General features: G+C 44.6%; 1 protein-coding gene across 1 annotated transcript; it reads right to left on the bottom strand.

The window, feature by feature from the left end:
• Positions 1 to 809: 809 nt before the first annotated feature.
• Positions 810 to 20,380, bottom strand: LOC143360517 (uncharacterized). Its single transcript, XM_076799449.1, has 18 exons — positions 20,258 to 20,380; positions 15,974 to 16,179; positions 15,541 to 15,782; positions 15,148 to 15,231; positions 14,950 to 15,075; positions 14,500 to 14,640; positions 14,201 to 14,324; positions 11,815 to 12,007; positions 11,173 to 11,416; positions 10,942 to 11,100; positions 10,461 to 10,787; positions 9,983 to 10,349; positions 9,703 to 9,925; positions 9,035 to 9,269; positions 8,690 to 8,915; positions 8,261 to 8,600; positions 4,435 to 8,062; positions 810 to 4,383 (listed from the first exon to the last, which is right to left on the bottom strand). The coding sequence occupies exons 1-18, from the start codon at positions 20,311 to 20,313 to the stop codon at positions 952 to 954; spliced, it is 10,353 nt and encodes a 3,450-aa protein (XP_076655564.1). The 5' UTR covers positions 20,314 to 20,380; the 3' UTR covers positions 810 to 951.
• Positions 20,381 to 20,900: the final 520 nt, after the last annotated feature.

Consider the following 20,900-nt stretch of genomic DNA (forward strand, 5'->3'; position numbering starts at 1 on the left):
TACAAATTTTTCCTTAATGTAGTCTTTTTTTGCGTCTGGATAGCGCTTCCTGTAGTTTGATACAGTTTGGATTATAAATTATTTTTCTTCTTCATTTCGCGACAGTATATCGTTTTTTTTTCACAAGTTCAGCCGAATAATTAACTACAGCTAAAATCTGTACTACAATTAAACCTACGTTGTAACTGGGTCATTCATTCCGAGGTTTCCTTATTTATAAAATTTAGGGAAATTGAAAATCTTTAGAAAAAATTGTTAGAAAGTATTTTCCGAAATAAATGCTGCAATGGTGCTACCAACGTACTCATTTACATTACTTCAATTCACTATTAATATTATCTTACATCATTATTATTAACGGTACGTAAAGCTACAATCATTTGTTCTTTTATATGATGCGGAATATTGGGGTGAAAAAAAGGCTAGCGTAATATTCCATGTTCTTCATCCTTTGACAATGTAAATTGATCTTTAAACAAAATTTTTTTTTAAACAAGGTCCACCCTAATACACATGCTCTCCATATATCTTTAAACATTAATATTTCCCATAAATCCATATACTACATTTAGAATTCTATTGTGACACCTAACCGGTTCCAACAATTTCCAAAATCTACTTTCAAGACACAGTCAACATTTTTGTGCGTAGTATGTTCATCCTTAGATGGCCTCCAGACGAGGAATTAAAAATAATGTTATAAACTTTTGATACTGGTGTTACGGCCAGTACAATTATACCGAAACCGTTAACGTCCATTCTTTGATTAAGAATTATTTATGAGCTACATTTTCTAATGAAACCAATTCTCTTTTTTACAATTTTCGAGAACCCACTTCTTTGAGATCAATGTTGACTCCTTTGCTAGACTTAATATCAATAAAAATGCTGGTATAATACCAGAATATTTAACGTTCGGTCAAAACTGCTACCACAGAAACATTCAATAATTCAAGATGGCGGCGTGGTGCTGTCAGCCCGAAGCTGCGAAGGCGCAGCCTCGCTGTACGCGATGTCGAAGACACTCTTCTTCTCGAGAAGCTGTTGATGCCTCAGTCTAGCTCCACCCTGCAACGGAATGGCGATCCCGGACTCGAAATCCTCTTCGACGTGTCCATGTTCTAGCGACGGTTCAGCCTCGAAGTGTTGAGGCGACAGTTGCGGCGACGGATGAGGGGCTGGTGGTGGATGGAGGTAAAATGGCGCCGGTATTTTCTCGTATTTATACTCGGAGTGCTGCACCAGATGATGCTTAGGCTCTGACGCAGTCGCGGCAGGTGGAGACGTTGCAAATATCTGAACAGGGGGGTCCTCGTCCTTGCCACCTTCAGCCTTCCTCAGCTTCCTACCCTGACGAACAATGGCCTTCAGCTGCTCGGACTCCACGTTCACCAGAGGCTTCACCTTGCGTTTGCCTTTGGAGGACGTTCCCGCGGTTTGTTCCTTCTTCTTGTCCTCCTTGCTCGTCTTCTGGGACCTCATGCTTCTCCTAAGCCACCTAGGCAACTGGCTCTCGTCGTCGGACGCTCTTAGCTCGGCTCTTCTTCTTTCCATCTCCTCGCGGTTCTTCTTGTACCAGGCCATGTACTTGGGCTGCGTCTTGCTGGTGTCGATCTCTCTCGAAGGTGCGCCATGCTTCTCTCCGCTGGTGGAACCCTTTCTCTCCCTTGGCCTAGGCGCTGGTTGCTTCTGATGCTGCTCCTCGTCCTTCTTCGTCTGTCGTGGCCTAGCATGCTTCAGCTGATCGGTGTCGAACTTTCTTCGAGGCCTGTGGCGGGCGTGCAACGTCTGCTCGCGCGAATGAAGCGCCTTCTCTTCGGACGACTCCTCCGAAGAGCTCTTCTTCTTCCTTTGCACCGGAAGCCTCCGCTTCTCTGCTCCCTTCATCTTCCTCTCGAGCTTGGGAGTATCGACCTTAGCAGGTTTAACAACTGGTACTGTCTCTATTTGTTTATCCGGAGATGCTTTGTCTCTCGCTCTTCTGGCGCTGGAAGATGACTCTTCGTCAACCTCGGACATTGAACGTTCCCTCTGTCCAGCCTCTCCGGCCTCTTTCTTCAGCCTGTCTACAAGCTTAGCGGTGATCTGAGTGCTCAGAGACGTCGCAGTGTCCTTGGTGTCCTCGTCCTTCGCCGCCTCAGTTGGAGCAACCGGTTTCAAATCATCGTCCCTCACCAACTCGATAGTCAGGTATGTGTCCTCTTCGTCTTCCAGGGTGCGAGGGTCACCGATCTCCGTGGATTGGACGGCTTCCCTTTCCGACGACTGCCGGCTTCGGTGTCGCGGCGTCTGATACGGTCTCGTGGTTAGCGTCGTCTTCCTGGAAATATCACTCGATGAGTCACTGTCCTCTAAATCGTCCGACTGTTGCATGATCTCGGTAAAAAGTGGCACGCTTACGTCTGTGTACTCTTCGTCGCCGATATATGTCCCTCGGTCCTCCATTTCTCCCTCGTCGTCGATTTTTCCGCCTTCTTCGGCTGCTTCTTCAGCAGTTGCCTCTTTCCTTTCTTGGTCGAGAAACGGCTCGAAGCTCTCGTCCACTACGATGAAACTTCTGTCTGTAAAGTGCTCTTCTAATTGTTCGTCGGGTTCCGTTGGAGCCTCTGATGCCGACTTTTCTTTGCCTGTCTCTTCAGGTGACGCATGGACTTCAGTTATTTGGGATTCGCTGCTCGATGCGCTTGACAATCTTTCGTGCTCAACCTTTCTTTCACTAGGTTCGCTGGGTTTCAATAATTCCTTGTCTACTTCTTCAGGAAGTTCTTCAGGCTCAGTGACTTGGGGCTTTTTAGTTTCTGGAGATCTTGTCTCCATCTCGTCTCCAGGTCTTTGATCTTCTGGTGTTGGTTCGTCTACCTTGACCCCAGGACCTTCTTGTTTTTCTTTCTCGACCTTATCTCCAGGTCTTTGCTCTTCTGGTATTTCTTTCTCTATCTCATCTCCTGGTCTTTGCTCTTCCGGTTTTTCTTCCTCCGGTGATGCTACCTCGTCGCCGATCAGATGAACAGGTTTCTCCACCGTTACCCCAATTTCTCCCGGTTTCCCTAAGTCAGGATCGCCAACTGTCGTCGAGTCAGTTGTCAAATCCTTTTCAACATCATCCATTGACGCTTCATCTTTATTTCTGTCTTCGTGTAGCTCGTCCGCCCCCTCCTTCTCTTTTCTCTTTTCCAACTCCTTCTGATCTTCCTCGGCCTGCTTGAAACTTTTCAGCACGTCCGAATGAAAGGGTTTGTCAATCCCACCTGCCGATGTTGACGGGACTTCAGCGACTTCAGCATGATCGCCGATTTTACTTTCAGAAGGTGTCCGATCTTTCTCCTCCACAGTTATGCTGTCTGAGTGAACAGGTGACTTGTCTGCCACAGATTTTGCTTCGTGGTCGACAAGCTCCACGCTTGACGGTCTACTATCTGACAAGTGAACTGCTTCAGCAACTCCTAAAAAAGCACTTTCCATTTTACTCGCCTGGTCCCCCAGTTCTTGAGTCCTCTGTGGTTCGAGTCGAGTTTCATCCTCTACAGGTTCTTCAGCTTCCACAGGTCTTTCTACTGGAGTGCTATCTTCCCCGACGCTTTGCTCTTCGGCATGCGATCTTGAAGAATCGTCTTCTTCCTTTTTACTATTTTTGTCATCAGGCGGTCCCGAAGCAGCGGCCTCGTCCTGTTCATCAGGATCTTTTGGATCACTCTTTTCTTCACTGAGCACTTTTTGATCTTCAGTCTTTGAGACACCTGCCATGTCTTCATCTTTTTCACTGCTCCGATCGTCAACAACGGCTTGAGGTTCACTGGGCTTATCTTTCTCATCAATTTCTGGTTCCTCACTTGGAATACTGCCTGGAGCACTGTCTCGTGCATCAGCTGCGTCTTCATGTTCATCGCCCGTCTTCTCTGCTTTTAAATAGGTTTCTTTAACTTCGTCAGGGGGTATTTGTTCCTTTTCACTGACCTTCTGCTCATCGATCCGAACCATTTCTGAAGCAGCTTCTTCCTTTCCATCAGAAGCTGCTGGCTTCTCTAAAAAAGCACTTTCTTTTTCGATAGTTTGACCTTGGCTAGGACCAATTCCTCTTTCTTTGTCTAGAAGAATGCTTTCTTCGTCTTCTTTTTTCTTAATCTCATCGTCTTCGATCGTTGGCTGCGTCACGGGTTCTTTTTCTTCGTCGTCAGACTTTTTTGGAACTTCAGATTCGCCGTCTTTGTACCTTGCACTGCTGTCTTCCGGTTTGCTAGGTCCCAGAGGCTCTTTCTCCTTATCAGGTGTGTCTTCTTTGGTAGGAAGGATGATTTCTTTGCCAATCACATGATCATCCCCCATTTGTGCAGATTCTGCTGCTTTTCCGTCCATTTTTGCTTCTGCCTCCACTTTTGTGTCTTCCTCCACTTTTGCTTCTTCCTCCACTTTTGCTTCTTCCTCCACTTTCGTTACTTTCTCATCTACTTTTGCTTCCTCTTCGTCCATTTTTGTTTCCCTTTCTGGAAATTGGCTTTCAACATGACGCTCCTGTCCCTCGTCACTCCTCTTTTCATCCTCTGAGATTTTTCCCTGGTCCAAAACCATTTCCTTCGGTTGGTCATCACCTCCAATTTTTGGAACCTCTTCCTTTTCTTCGCCTACCACTTGTTCTTCATCCCCTTTTACCTCAGGATCTTCTTCTGCATCAACTGCATCCTTCCTTCCTCCGTTTTCACCTAAACTATCTTTCCTATGCTTTTCTACATCCTCGGGTCCCATCAATTCTTTTTCAATTTCCTTGACATCATGAAGAGGACTAACGTCATCTTTCACACTCCTCTCATCATCTACCAATTCAACTTTCGACTGTGTTTCACTTGCCTCTCCACTTTCCTCTGTTTTACAAACAGCAGGCGCTTCCACTGCCTCTTCCGTTCCTGCTTTCCTCTCTCCCACCTCCTCATGCTCCTCTTCAGGATACTCTTCAGTTTCCAAAACCAATTTCTCGTCTCTTTCCACCTCCATTGTCTTCGGTGAAACATCCTCTACATCTTTCTTCCCTTCTAACCCTGTCTTTCCAACATCTTCCAGCACTTCCTCAACATCTCGTTTCTTTTCCACAGATTTCTGATCCACAGTTTCATCTTCGCGCTTCGTTACAATGCTGTGATCGATCGGCAGGTTGGTTCCTTCTGACGGTTCGTCCTTGCTTTCATGTTCTCGCTTTGGCGTATCTGTAACAACCGGTATTATAATCCCCTTGCTCTCGCTCCTGTCACTTGCCGGTTCATCTTCCGCTTTATCTTTGCTACTTACTTCAGCAATGTTCGCAACATCGGTCAATCTGTCTTGCTCCCGTTCGCTCGGCTTTTCTAGAGACTCCGCGTCTACTGGCGCCATACCTTTCTCAATTATGTCCGCTGCGACGGCTGCCACCTTCAGTTTTTCCTTCGCCTCGCGAATATCGATGGGCGTCTTCGTCGAATCTTGACCTTCAAAACTCTTCGCCTCTTCCGTCGTTCTCTTCGTCTCCTCTTCTTCCTTCGTCCCCCTTTCAGGCGAGCGTTCCCTTTCTACCGATCCACCTTCACCAAGCAGCAACATACCCTTCTCAACCATCTCTGCTGCAATGACTGCCTCCTTCAGCTTTTCCTTCGCCTCGCTGACATCAGCAACCGCGGGCATTTTCATCGATTCCTGATCTTCGAGTCTCCTAGCTTCCTCCGTCATCCTCTTCGTCTCTTCTCTCCTTCTTGTCCTCTTCCTAGGCGACTCTGTCATTTCTATCAACTCCAGTTTATCAACTGCATCCACAGCTGCCTCCTTCAGCTTCTCCTTCGTCTGATCAGAGACAGTCGACATCTTCGTTGACCGCTGAGTTTCAAGACTCTCCGCTTCCTCCATCATTGTCTTCATCATCTCTTCCTCCTTCCTGATCCACTTCTCAGCGGACTGTTTAGCAGCTACCGCTCCATTCTTCATCAACACCCTCTTCTTAGGACTCGAGTCCTTCTCACCGAGCGTCTTCGTTTCCTCCTTCTCCATACAAGTACTCTGCTGCTTCATGCTGTCCACCTTCGTTTGCTCCACGAAGTCATCGCTGAACCTCTGAATCGTCTTCTCCACGATGGACTTGCTCGTACCCTTCAACTCCGTTCCCGAAGAGTCCACGCTACTCTTCTTCTCCAAACTGGACACGTTAAGCTTGTCCCTTCTGGCATCCATCTGATCGGAAGTGCTGGACTCTTCAACTCCACGATCTTTGCGAGACACAGCCAACTTCGGTCCTCTAACCACACTTTTCCCAGGTTTCTCAACCTTCCCGGTGTCCTTCATCCTCGCATCGTCATCCTTGGTCTCAGCCACCTGTTTCTTCAACTCCTGCCTCCCGTGGACCTGGCGCCTCGCCTTCTGTGCGCCAACAGGTTGCTTCTGCTTCACAGTGTCCTGTCTAGGCTTGCCCTGCTTCTTGTTCTTCTCGAAGAGCTCGTCGAACTCCGAGCTACCTGTGCTCATGACGTTCGACTGCTGGTACCTCAGCTTCTGCTTCGTCTTCGCGATAGCCGTCTCCTTCTTCTGCTTCGCTTTCTGGTCCGGCTTCGAGGTCGTCTCACTCGCTTGTCTCGGCGCACCAGCCACGTCAGCCTTCTTCTGGGAGGTCTTCTGACTCGGCTCCTTCTTCGGCTCCGATTTCTCTTGACTCGTACTGTCGCTGCCGGTGCTCTCTTGGAACTTCTTCTCGCCCAGCTTGCTGAACTTCTTCGTCAGCATGGTGAACTCCTTCTCGAGGATCCTGAAGCTCGGCTTCATAGATCCTTCCGACTTCTTCGCGCTCTGCGACTTCGTCTCCTTCTTCGGACTCTTCTCCTGCCTCTTGTCGCGTTTCGCCTTGATGTCCGGCGACGACAAGGACTCGGTCATCTTCTGGTCGTCGCTCAGGTCCTCGCAGCTCTTCTCGCCGGTAGCTTGCTCCTTCTTCTTCTTCCTCAGCTCCATCGACGAAGACGAGTCGTTCTCCGTTTCGTTCAGTATCTTGTAGCTGACGGTGGCTTGCTCCGACTTCCGGTACCTGGACTTGTCCTCTTCGGCTTTGTAGGAGCTCCCGTTCCCGTTCAACGAGTCGGAGATCTCTCTGAGCACGTCGGGCTCCAACGAGATCTTCCGGTCCTCTTTAACCTCCCTCGTCTTCCTCTGCAGGATGCTCAGCCGTTTGTCGTAACAAGGACTGCTCTTCTCATCGATGGGGGACTTCATCCACAAGGTGCGCGCCCTTTTCCAATCCCCGTCCCCGTACTTCTTCCTGGACTTCAGCTTCTTCCGGTGCCTGGAGTCCTCGTCGGACTCGTCGTTGTCGCTTCTGCTTCTCACGTGACGATCCGTTTGGGTCGCTGCCGTTCTGTCCGTTTGGGTAGCTATGGCCACCTGTCCGGGCAGACTCTGAGTCTCCAGGTAGCTGGCCGAGTCCAGCAACCCTCCGTCCAGGTGTCTATTGTCCCTTCTCAGTAGTATCCTAGCTAGCAAAGCCTTTTGTCTAGCTAGCTCCAGATCGGTCAAAGAATACTGCTTGCCAGCTTGCTCCTTGGTTGCCGAAGGTCTCTCGGCAGCCATCGCCTCGGTGCTCAGGCCCTCCTGCTTCTCCTGTCTCAAGGACTCCCCAATCTGTGAGCCCTTCTCGGTCTTCTGCGACTCGTACTCCCCATGATCGATCACCAGCCTCTGAACTGTGGGTCCTATTTCCTCGATATGCTGCCTATGCCCCAGCTCCAGTCTATCCGGGATCAGGATGATCTCTGCCGGCTGTTGCTGGTACATGTCCTTCGACCGCTGATGGGACTCCATCATGCGAGCTGCTTCCATGTCCTGCATCGACAAGTCCGGCCTGACTTTTTGGTCTTCTATGAACCGCTGTAGGATTATGTCTTTGCCGTCGACGATCAAGGTCGTGGGACAGTGGTGGCGATGATGATGACGGCTCGCTGACGAGTCCTCGATCTCACCCCTGGTCACCAGCCGGAGGACTTCTGCGTTACCTTCGCGGTAGAAGTGCTGCTCTCTCACTGCCTCGTCGCCCATCGGGGCCTCCATGTATCTGGGGCCGGACCTGGGTCAATTTTATAGCTCAATTAGGCTGTGCTACAGTGCTAGACTCTGGATTAATACTATAATATTATACAGGGTGGCGCGGATGTTCGTGGTACCACTGGGCGATCTCAATAAGGAGGATGTTTTTCCGATATTGAATTGTTTGGGAAGTAAGAGCGATGGAGGAAAATGGTTTTCATAGCAATCTTCTTCTCACCTCTGCCTGTATCCTTGACGTTGCGTGTCCGATTCCCTCTCGATTTCGTGTCTCTGCAGCGAATCCATTTCCGGCATGTCGTAGCCCCGCTGCTTCGGCCCTTCCATCTCTTCCATGTACATTCTGTCCTGTTCGTCCAGCCGAATTTTCCTCGAATGATCGTAGGAAGCAGCGTCCCCTAATCGATGAGCTTCGTGGTTCATGTGAACGTCGTTCGGAGGGCCAGAGATGAAAGCAACGTCGCCGGGAAGGGAACAATTTTTAACATTTCTTTTGTTGAACTGCCAGTTCCGTCTCGTTGGGTCTGCACTCCACGCTTGCTTCCTTCCGTTCCACGATACTGAAATTGGAAAATGTCGCTAATTTTATGTATCCCACTGGCCCGTGAAGTTTAAAATGAAATTTTAGAAATTTGTTTATGCAAATTACCTTCGGTAGCGGCAGCTGGCTGCCGATGAAAGTGTCGCTTTGGTCTCCCATCGGATCTGACGACCACAGTTTCTGAAGAATGCACTCGTCTTTTCCTAGGTGCCATGTAAAATGGACAGCCGGGGCAAATGCAACATGTGATCAGTATGATGATGGCCAGAAGCATGAGCAGGCCCAGAATAATTAACAGCCAGAACAACAGTTTGTTCTCCGCTTTGTACACCGTCTGAAAAACAATTTTGTCGTACTTGTAGACTATACAAAGGATTTGTATATTCTATGTATAGAGTAATATGGAACAATGTTGCGATTGTGTGTTAGTAAATTAATTTCATTTGTACGTACTACTTCTTCGTTGTGTACATTGGTGACGGTGTTGTTAACGAGGGTTGTTTGGCCATTATTACCATGGGTGTTGGCACTGACTGGTGTGATCGGCTCGGGAATATTCACCGTCGTTATGGTGTCCGTGCCATTAATGATCCCCACACCATTAGCTGCTAATGTTTCTCGAATTTTCTCGACGTCCACCAATGGCGTGCCTGGCTCGGTTTGCTCGACACACGCTACGATAATACTCCTGTAATATAATAATTAACCCCTTGACTACGGCAGGAATTTAGTTAGGATGTGCGCCGAGAACGGCGAATAATCAAAAAACTGAATTTCACTATGTTAAAACAATATTATTTATTTCTTTGAACCGAATTAGTATAAATATTACGAATTTAATATTAACGTAAATAATAAAGCCTCTCAGTGACGCAAACGCAAAATTTCTAAGCGCCTTAACGAGATAAACGAAATAAAATATTAATTTCCCTCTTTATCTTTTACTCTTCAATTCTTTTTAATATAATCGATTTCTTCTTCATAATATCAAAAATCGTCGGAAGATCCAATGCACGAATAAATCAAATGTATCTAACACAGCAAATGTTAATTTTCTTCTGTGCCATTCTTTGTTTAACAATCTTCTTTGTAACATGAATTGAAAATTGTGCATTGCTAACTTTTTGCCCCCTCCAGGCACAGTCGTGCTGCCGGTATTGTTCTGTTGGACGTAAGGGCGGGTTTCTAATACGGTGACACGACCACCGGTTATGGTTGCCAACGTTTCGACAGTCTTCGTCGAATTTGGCTGTTCGCCTGGCACCACGAACATCATTATGCGAGCCTCCATCGCTGTGCCACTGATCACACGAATCTCCGTTTCGCTGGAAAGATGGGGAATACCTGAAACATCGCATCCGTTAGCAATTAGTTTCTAATTAATCGATCTTTCACATGTACCTAAATCGTATGCTCTGGCAGTGAGAGTGTACAGTGCATTCTCTTGGTCGCGTTTCTGACGACCCATTTTCATTTCCATCGCAACTGCTTTGTCGACGACTGTTTCATTTTGACTTTTCTCTGTGGACACATGTTCGACATCCTCTGTTAGTATAGTTCGCGGTCGACTGTTCTTAACTAACGATTTTCCATCCTTTTTAACGAACGTGTCGTAGGCACTTTGTTTCTTCCGTCGGATCTTCGTTATCGGTGATCGGACAATTAATTCTCCGCTGGTTTCGTTCAGATAGAATTTATTTTCGTAATTGCCATGAATTATTTCGTATCTGACTATGTTATTCGGTGGCTCCGCGTCCGAGTCAACAGCCTGCAAAATGGTATTTTAAGCAAAATCTCGACAGGCATTCCAAAAATTATTGAGCTCGGGAAAATTTAGTGTTATGAAAAATTGTTAAATTTTCTGTTGCGAGGGATGTACCTTTATGAAAGCCGGCGACGTGAAGTTCGTTAGGTCCGCGTTTAGCATAAACTCGTAGACGCCCCTGTCGAATATCGGCGGATTGTCATTGACGTCCAGCAGATTAACTATCAGAGGAACAGTTCCAACATTTCCGGTACCATTTTCGTCTCGAGCTTCCACGGACAGGTCGAGTCTCGCTGCGATCTCTCGATCCAGGGAAGATCCCGTGGCGACAGTGATCAATCCTGATTCGGGATCTAGGACGAAGGCTTTGCTTCCTTCGCCGGTTATGCCGGTGTAACGAACGTCACCGTAAAATCCTGTGTCTGTGTCGGTCGCGTGTACCTGTCCGAAACAGTTAATTTACAACTTGAAAAATTAAAGGAAACATAGTAAAGTAAAAAATTCTTTCCCACTAGGAATTGAATTTTTATCAAAATCTTTTTGATCTGTTGCGTTACAAATTGAACGTGTAAATCACGAGCTGAGAAAATGGTACCTGTATTACGCGCGACCCCACAGTGACATTTTCCGACAATGTTACTTCGTACATTTTCTGATCGAACACCGGAGGATTATCGTTAACATCTCTTAAAAGTATCGTGACTGGCACAGACGCAGATAAATTCGTCGCGGGGCCAACTTCTTGAGCAACAATCTACGTTTGGCGAAAATAAAATTATCAGCTTGCGGTGATGCGCGAGATCCATTGAGAAATTATCGAACGTACCTTAAAAGTTAAAGCTTTGTACAATTCGTAATCGATGAGCGCGTTATCTCGAACGATAACAATAAAATCGGCAGTTCTTTCCGCAACCGTCGGATTGATCTCGAAGGTGCCATTATTGTTTTCCAACTTCAACGCGAACACCCCAGCTTTTCCAATGTCCTCGTCTTTCACTCTGGTCGTGTATTGATCGCCAAAGTTTATCACAGTACCGGGATCCAGATTCTCATCGATCGTTGCAACGTAACTGCGGCGAAACCGTCAAATGTTAAACCTTAATCCACTGACAAAAATTAATATTCTACATAGTTGTTTGTTAGTGTAAAATCGTTTCCAAAACATATACAGTGAATTCTCGATACATGTCGACAACACGGGTCTTGTCAGTGTCTTGTATCGTACAGATAATTCCGCGACGTTTATCATCCAGGCCTTGGCGACATATATAGAGAAATCACTGTACCACTTTATTTAAAATCACGTATATACAGGGTGTCCCAAAATGTTGTATTTCCTTGGAAAGGAGGATGATAGAGAAAAATAATTTCTAAATTTCTGCTTTAAGACCAAAATTTGTTCTGTTTGTTCGACGATGCTACGGAGAAAGATGCAATTTTTTGATTATGTCGAGTTTCAGGTACCAACTTATCACTTTCGAAATACGGCGGCGTGTTTCCCGGTTCTCCGAGAAGAAACCCGACATCGACCACTGTTGCCTGGGCCGGAGGTTCATCTCTGCTTCTTCGCAACTCTTCAGCAACCACGGTGAGCACCACAGGTGCACCGACGTGTGTAATTTGCGTCAGCTCCTCCAGAGGTCTGGCGAGAGTGATTTCACCTAACAATGAAATGGAAAAGTACAATTATAAGTACTAGCCTCGCATAGAATCGCCAGACTTGATTCTAGTACTCTTCTAAAATCTCCAAAAAAGACTCGAACGGTTTAGTCGAATTATAAAGGGTGTCCATTGAATTTTGCTACTGATTAAAATTCTCCAGACGTTTCGAATCCCGTACTATTGGAATACTTTTATTATGAATAAAACATCTCGGTCAATGATCTCTCTCACGTATCACGTGCACGGGCAGTGTTAGAGATTTTGCATAACACATCACGGAATGAAACGGTGGCAGCCATTAACCCGTCGCAGACCGGAGTTTCCACGAATGTGGAAAAATTATACATACGGGGAGACTGTGAAAGGCCAGTTTTAATTTATGGCGAGTTTCCCCTCTTCTTAAAAAAGAAAAAAAAATGTCGACAATTTCTCGTGAATGTTAGTATCCCAGTGTCATAAAATTTCTAAAAGAACTTAGCGCAAGTCTAATTGTCGGGAACATGTTCGACAGAATGAACGTAACTCTCGTGATATTATTCACGGCTGAAATCTTGAAGTTGAAATGGCGTCCCTGCTGGACAAGGTTTCCGCGTCCTTGGGAAAGGACACTGTACGCAAAGGGGAGTCGCCGAGCACTGGGGGTTGGGGGTTTTCTACGCTTATTTTCGCATGATCACGGAGCCGGCTCCGGCCGGGTTATCTACCGTCTGAGATCGGCGATACTGATTTTTTCACGGAACCGAAAATGAGTCAGGCAAGGAAGTGGCCGGGTACGCGTGGAAGTGGTCAGTGGTAAGGTCTTGACAGTCTACGGCGCAGTATCGATCGTCCTTAGGGGTCAGTATCTGCTTTTCAAGCTGCGATGCTTATCATTTCGTGACGTGAAGCATGCGACCTCCTCGCTCCGCGGTGTACGCGAATGTACAGTGCGAATGTAGGTGCCGGCCCGGAGAGAAATGGTAAAAAGGAACGAATAGGGCCAGAAGCTATAACGGAGATAAACCAACCGTCTACCCGAAGCCGTATTATCGTCCCGCAACCTTAACAGGCGACTATAATTTCGTGCGAGACCGGAATGAAAAAGCCCCGATAGCCGGGGACCTTAACTTTTTAATTGCGCGTACGCGAAATCTAGCTTTATTGCGGAATTAGCGGCTCGCCCGCCTAGCGAAACGCGTTTCCGATCCGCGAGATAGTCGGGCAATTAAAAGGGCACGTAATTGCGGACACGTATCGCCATACGTACCGTTTTGCAAGTTTTACTGCGGCAAAAATTCGAAAATTCTTGGCGCATTGTCTTTTAAAATTTATTTCCACGTGTCACCACTAGGCTGCCGATTTTTGTGCAAAATTTTCGATTGCGAAGGACAGAAGTTAGTATATTTTATAGTATACTTAATTCCTCTTTACAATTTTGTATTTGGTCAATCCAATTTTTCCATAAAATCCGCAGCCCAGTCATGAGCATGAAAATTAACGGGTAAATGCTTGTACAGGGTGGGCCAAAAGTGACCAGATCATTCGCAACCCGAATTTGTTTGTGAAAAAATATGAGGGTGCATTTTAAAATGGTACTTTTGGGTCACCCCGTGTTAGAAGATTATACCTTTGCTGATTTCAGCTTTCTATTGTAAAGGTAGTGATTTTCCGATCGACTTGAAAATGTACTTGTCTTGCTCGTATTGACTCAAAGCTGTGAGTGGAACGCGTGAATCATTGCCTGACGTTTTAACGACACAGAAGGAGATCGAAGAAGTGGTAAATTAATTTAAAAGGTTCGTGATTGACCAGATAATTCCTGGGGAACTCGGGGAACCAAGCCACCCCATGGTGTGCTGTGTACACATTACACATAGATATCTACATTTGGCTAATTCGATTAGTAATACCGGCACCGTTAAGTGTAATTATACCCTTCACCCTGAGATTTTCTGCCATTGCTGGCTCAATCAAACTTTCACGAGCCTTTGGAAAAAGCACTCAATCATGGCCATTCAACAAAAAATCATGAAGGTACCCTTTTCGTTCAAATTATATAATTTCGAGTATTGCAACAGTGGTATAAAAATCTCCAGTAATTGAAACACGACTTAAAATTTAACAAGACTTTCTCTGGTACTTATTTAAATTTTACAATTTGATCAGAAATTTCTTCTTTCACGATTTTTAAGATCTATGACGTATTTTCTTACCGCTCGTTTCCGAAATGTTAAAAAACGGTGTGAAAGGATTGCCCTCCGACACGAGACCGTACACAACTTCACGCGGAACTCCTTTGTCCCCGTCTTCCGCGTGCACTCGCAATACTATATCACCCTAGAAAATCAACATACGATCATGTTCAATCTTGACGTGCCTAGGTCGCGATGGATTTTATCGATGCGACCACTTTTCTGAAATAAAACTGCTTCCTTCTTGGCACTTCCGCGCTTGTATAAAATGGCTGGTCGAAAGATTATGGGAAAATTATTTGATCTTACTTTATACTTACAGGTTGCACGGAATTGTTGATTCTCGTTAGGGGCGGGGCTAACGTGAAAATCGGTGGAACATCCTGAACGTCGGTGACTATCACGACCACGTTCAAACCGGCAATGTTTCTAGTATCTTTTCCAGGCTCTGTGTACGGATCCTAATAAATGCATAATGAACACACTGTTCGTTACAGCACAGTACATTAGGCGCGTGCAACAGTTTAGTGAACGTCAAAATTATCTAATCATTCACATGAAATCATTTAATTTCCTTTATTCTCAATTGATATATCCAAGTTTCAATTGCACTTGAATTACACTAGAAAATATTTGCGACAAAACAGTTTACTACTTCCAGGAGTGTCAAAATGTCATTGCTATTGCTTTAGCACGCCAAAACTTTTGCACACGCCTAATACAGTATATTCGGGTGTTGTGTTAAAACAATTATGCTAAATTTCTCATACCGTGGCGTATATAGTGAGTGTGTAAACGGACTGCGTTTCAAAATCCAATTCCCCTATCAAAGTAATCACACCTCGCGTTTGCGTGGGGGTCTGCCGTTGCCTTATTTTAAATAATTCCTTCGGTTGCTGTAAAAATCATTTACAATTTTTGTGGGCCACAGACACGGATAGAAATCATTCTTTAAGATCAAAACGTACCCAGAGTTCAATGTAAACAGGTTTCCCGCTCCACGAATTGGCCCTTACCAGGAGGTAGTCCAATTCTTTGCCGGGTTTGGTGTCCTGGATAAATAAATATTGTTAGTAACTACTCCAAATCAGGAAATCAATTATCTCTGTCATTTGCAGTAAATGAGAAAAATCAGAAAAATTTACAGTAACACATTAATTTGAAGAAAGGAGATAATATTAAAACGATTTCGCGAGTTGAAGCAACAAGCTTCATAGTTAAAATATTTTCATGTTCAATACGAGATAATGCAGGACACGAGGGGCATAAATAATAGATTAAACTCTCCCCAATGACATGGTTCGGTTTGTTGAAATGTCGAAGGCTTGTTAATCGACGTATTTGTACCGATAAACAATTACCTCGGGCACCATCACGAGGGAGGGTATGTGCGGGAATATTTTATCACGTGGGGTCGTGGCGTTCGTAACAGAAATAGTAGCTTGCATCGAGTTCGTGTCACCATTCGTGTCCCTAACCCTCACGGCAAAATCGTGAAGGCGTCCAGGAACTAGTCGTTTCGTTAGAATCACGTTAGCCTGGCACACTTTGTTGTACAGAGTGCAGGGCAGATTGTCGATCCTTACAACAGGTGTGATTGTAGCTGGACAAACAATGAGGTCATTTTATCCACAGAAATTAAAAACATTTTCATATTCAACGAACACGTGCCGCAAATCCAGTCACAAAGTTCGAAATCAATTCGTGGAAATAGTATAAATCTTAGCAGTGTTCTGGATGGCTTTTGAAAATATTTTTCATGCGAACGATTAAGGGAGACTGAAAGTGCATTACCAGTTATCTCAAACACGAGCGGAAAATCAGCATCCTGGTCGGTCGCGCGCAGCCTAAAAATCACCGAATCTACTTCTGCATCTGCTGGGACCAATACTAATCCCATGTCCGTGGAGGTATCAAAACGTGGACGAGCCCCCTTTGTCCATGCGAACACGAACCCGAAGTAAATCCATACTTTGCACCATGCTCCTGAAAAGGGCATTCTGCAAAAAGAACACAACTCTGGTTGCAGCATTTATTGAAATACGTAGATAACAATTTTTCATAACCAAACCACACTGTGACCTTACTATTTTTAAATGAATTACTGAAAAGTGCAAAAATACATTTAGAAACAATGTAAGCAACATTATTTACCAACTGAATGAGAATCATATTCATATAGTCCATATAGTCGTACTCCAAAAATTATGTTGTGATCATTTGGCTATCCACTCCGGGAAGAACGAATTAAACCAATTAAATTACCAGGAAGGAGGTAACGATCAATTTCGCGCTCGATAATTGTCGAACGTTAGCATCGGCTGCTCTCGTCCACGATATGATCGATAACTCGTTACATGACTTTCCCCTGTTTCTTTTGTAAATATTGCAAGGATGGACGAGCGAGTTCAAACCCTCTCAACTGCCTCACAGCCGCTCTGCTTATCGAGTCAGTAATTATTTACGAAAATCGCTGGGCATTCGCCGATACCGCGTGATAGGGCGTACACATCGACTTTTTCCGTCGTCAGTAGTCTTAATTCGCTCACAAAGGTTCCAACTGTATGCATAATTCATCGACGCCCCTAATCGGTACATACTCGAACTCACATCCCAACGTGGCGGTGCCCTCACCTGTCAAAAATGCGCCTAACTTTTGAACCAGTGAATTCCTAACAAAAACATTTAGTTTTTCGGCATTTTCTCGCAAAAATCTACAGGACTACACAAGAAAAAGTTAAAAATTTCTGGTTTCCCGAGGCAAAGTTTAACCCTTATTTTGCATAAAGATCCGCAGTCTATTGACCAATGAGACTCCCACCACGAGGCGTGCAACCAGCGAGGCTATACCGTACCTAATGATTCCACTCGATCATCCCGCAATTCTAGGAACACGTGTTCGTTCCATTTTGCAGGAACAGATAATTTTTTAGATCGTACAACTTGACGCGATGAAATGTGTAACACAATTACCGTGACCAGCGGAGAATTTAAACAAAGAGATTTCAAGTCCGGATAAAATCAGAAACATTGATTTTGTAATCACGAAACGAGGTCGTGACCATTCATTGTTCGCGAGTACAGGTTTGTGGTTAATAGACCTAGCCCGAGTCAACGGCACACGTCAACGAATTTACGTTTTCTGATTACAACGAGTTACGATCATCTGAAATGACATTTAGCAGGGGTTTTGTAAGTTTAGTGAAAACTGAGTGGATGTAGAACAGAAAATACTTCATCATAATGTGCTGTATAGTGTGCGCAACGTAGCATTTTATCTGCCTGATTTATTGCTCAACTACCTTCTTCTCGATTGCGATCTAATTGCATTTATTTACGATTAGGTTCGAGTTTGGCGATAGTGGGACGCGAGTAAATTTTCTTTCAGAATTTTCTTGCTGTTGTAGTCGGGTTAATTAATAATCTGAACGCATTAGATAAGTGTGCAGGAAAGAAGAAAAGTTTTTCTTGAACACTTTTGACTTTATGGAATAGATTTGAATTATTAGGAACTGTGTTATGTTTTTATTATACAGGTAAACACCCTCTGTGAAATATTGATAATAATTTTAAATCGGTAGAATTATTTAACCTTGAAACATTGACAGAAAATTGCCCTTCGCTATTTTTATGCTTAACAATTTCATTTGCGCGAAGAACTGCCTATTCATGGCAATTAGTGTTTGCTTTCTATCTGATCCTGAGACTATACAATCTGTGAGTACACCTGTCCAGGTGTGTCCATCTATAGCTATGTGTTTTACCCCCTGACGTACTCCTGCCACGTGCCAATGACATCGCTAACATATTCGAATGGGGAATACAGGATATCACGCATGGCATATGCAAATGTAGGTCATCGATAACAACTAGAGAATAGCTGAACATTATTTCAACATATTAAACAGAAAATTCAATTTTTTCTCCAGTACTCTTTCATACTGCTTCCATTGTTTTTTCCAATGTTCATGTTCCAGCAACCACGCCTTAATTTATTTTTGGCAAAAGAGCCAAGGGCACCACTTATTTTTAAGTTTCAATATAAATGCAAATAATTCGACCGCGTCAGCAATTTTGATCGAGCACTTCCCGCCATGATTACTATACCACCCTCTTGTAACATCAGAAAACAGAAAATCTGTCGCAAGCACACACGCACACACTTGTCAATTGGGGCACGTAGCAAAGATCTCATGCACAGAGAGAAATTATTAAAAAGCTCCGTTTAATAATCTACGACATAAATGTTGCAACCCTTCTCGAAATATTAATGCAAGGGTAACGACCGGCAGGACTCAAAAGTTGGTTTGTTAACTATTCAGAGGTTGTTAAACTTGAATCGTGTCGTTCTCAAGCACCGGTACCGGCTGATTAAATATTGCAGGACCTCCTGCCCGATGTTAATACGCAAACAACGGGTTCGCGTAGCCGAACATAAGCGAACTTGCACCCGTCGATTGCGCATAAGAGTTTAATGGTATCACTGCCGGTCAATGTCCACTGTGGGTGGATCGATTTGCTCATCCCTTTGTCCCGTGGCGTTTGACACGCACCGGCATTATCAAATGTTCGCATCGATATATATTTACATATATTATGTGCGGAATAAAACTCCGGTTTGATACGTTCGCGTCGAACCGATCGAAGATGAAACGATACGCAGTATAAAAATCGCATCGAAGCACGTGCTGACCATCCTTATTGGCCCGAGACTCTGTCATACTAAACTGATCCAAGGACGCAAACACGTACTTCTAGAATTGCGGGATGATCCAGTGGAATTATTAAGTACAGTAGAGCCTCGCTCGTTAAAACGAATTCCTCGCCTTGAAACTTCGATTTTTGGCATACTCGCGTCAAGGCGTACCGGATTATATAATAAAAAGTTAAAAATCTCTGGGTTGCCAAGGTGAACTTTAACCCTATTCTGGCTCCAGAGCTTGGAAATCCCGTTGCATCTGGACAATTTTAGCAATTTTTAGGAAACTTTTAGCAATTTATTGAGTGCAATGAAATGTATGATTTGTAATACAGAAATTCGAGGGTAAAGGGAAATATTGTTAGAACTTGAAGACCCGACGAAACAGTAGTGAACATGGTAGAAACATAGACATTAATCACATTAGAAAATGTGGGACGATCAAGTATCTTCATCAATGAGAAACGTAGTGTCGTGGTGGCGTGTTACGTTGGTTTAACGTACGTTCACGATACTCGTGAACTGAAGCACTTAGGTTGATGCATTCAGTTATGCGTATATGTTCCACGGGTCGCGAAAAGTTCAAATACACGCGACAGTGTTGGCGAAAATCAATAGAAATTTGTTGTTGCTGTTCGCCGATATCGGGGACACTTATCTAACGAGCGGACAACGTTTTAAGTTGCTTCAAAAACTATAGTGAAATTTAGTACTCTTTCTTTTAACCGATGGCGGACCTATTTTAGAACTATACTGGGTGTCCCAGGTTTTAATGTTCAAACTTTGCCAATATATTCTATGGCACTGAATGAGAAAAAAATGTTAGGTAAACATAGGTCACATAGAGCTTTATTAAAAAGTTATAACAAAATACGAAATGTGAATTTGATACTGAAAAGCAATTTTTCGTGTCACATGTGGATTTATTCTTGCCCATACATGATTATCATGCACATTAAAAATTCCTCCTCTCGTAAACGTCGATTGATCACAATACTTTTGATGGAAACAACATTATCTTGTTGCACTGCATACAGATACCACTGACAGAATTCCAATTGTTTTTCATGATCAGCTGGTATAAGCTCCTGTACCCTCGCGTAATGATACGGATGTCTGTTATCAGTTAGATGTCTGTTAAATCATTAATTTTATAAGATATATTTCCATAGGTACTTCTTGCAGTCTTTCTGGTATGCGACAGAGCTATTTTCATTGGGTTCGAAGCATTAACAAATAAATAAAAATTCGCAGTCTACCGAGTACTAAATAAAAAACTAAAAACTTTTCACTAAAGTGCCGGTGCTCGTACCAACCTACACCCCTAAAATTCCGACAAAAGCAAGAAAAGATCAACGACGAAATCCCGGATCATCTACCTGATCGCAGAATCACTCAGCACCGTGAATTCCAGAAAACATGCTCGCATGGACATCCATCACGTTTAGCACATCCTTCGGGGATACTTTCTTCCGCGTGGAATGATTCATGAAGAAGGCGCTGATGCACACTTAGCAAGCTGTGACAAGGTGTCCCGAAATTTCACTGACGGAACAATAATAGTAATACGTGACCGAAACACTTCGAGTTGAAACAATGCCGCAACAACGTTCGCCGTTTGGGATTTTCATAATCGGTTAGGTTCGCCCGGCTTTCGGCTATACCGTGCGGTGATGTTCGATCGTGTCGCTGGTCGCGATCGCCGACGAAAGGATAAACACCGCTCGGAAAGTTAACCGTAGTCGAGGGTCGACATTTTCGAGAGTTGTGGAAGAACGCAACACTTCACTTGGCCGCGAACACCGCGCATGTGAGGGGGTTCCCCGTTCAACCCCTGACACCAACCCCGTGTTTGTGTCACGTGCACGCCGCGTCACACTATCATCCCCTCCACAGGTTGCCGAAGGTGCATCCACCTCTTCTGCATCCTCCGACTTCGGCTGTCCTCTTTCGGAGACTTCAATTCTGCTGCCCCACCCGAGAACAGACTTGCAAAATACAATTGCAAAAATATCTATCTAA

This window comes from Halictus rubicundus, chromosome 13 (genome assembly GCF_050948215.1).
Source record: "Halictus rubicundus isolate RS-2024b chromosome 13, iyHalRubi1_principal, whole genome shotgun sequence".
Classification (NCBI taxonomy): Eukaryota; Metazoa; Arthropoda; class Insecta; order Hymenoptera; family Halictidae; genus Halictus; species Halictus rubicundus.

Bases quoted from the DNA above. Each gene is read 5' to 3' on its own strand.
- LOC143360517 (XM_076799449.1), bottom strand. From the start codon at position 20,313: ATGTCCATGCGAGCATGTTTTCTGGAATTCACGGTGCTGAGTGATTCT. The intron at 8,601-8,689 runs GTAATTTGCATA...TTCCAATTTCAG, and splicing joins GCCAGCTGCCGCTACCGAAG to TATCGTGGAACGGAAGGAAG. The intron at 8,063-8,260 runs GTGAGAAGAAGA...AAATTGACCCAG, and splicing joins CGTCAAGGATACAGGCAGAG to GTCCGGCCCCAGATACATGG.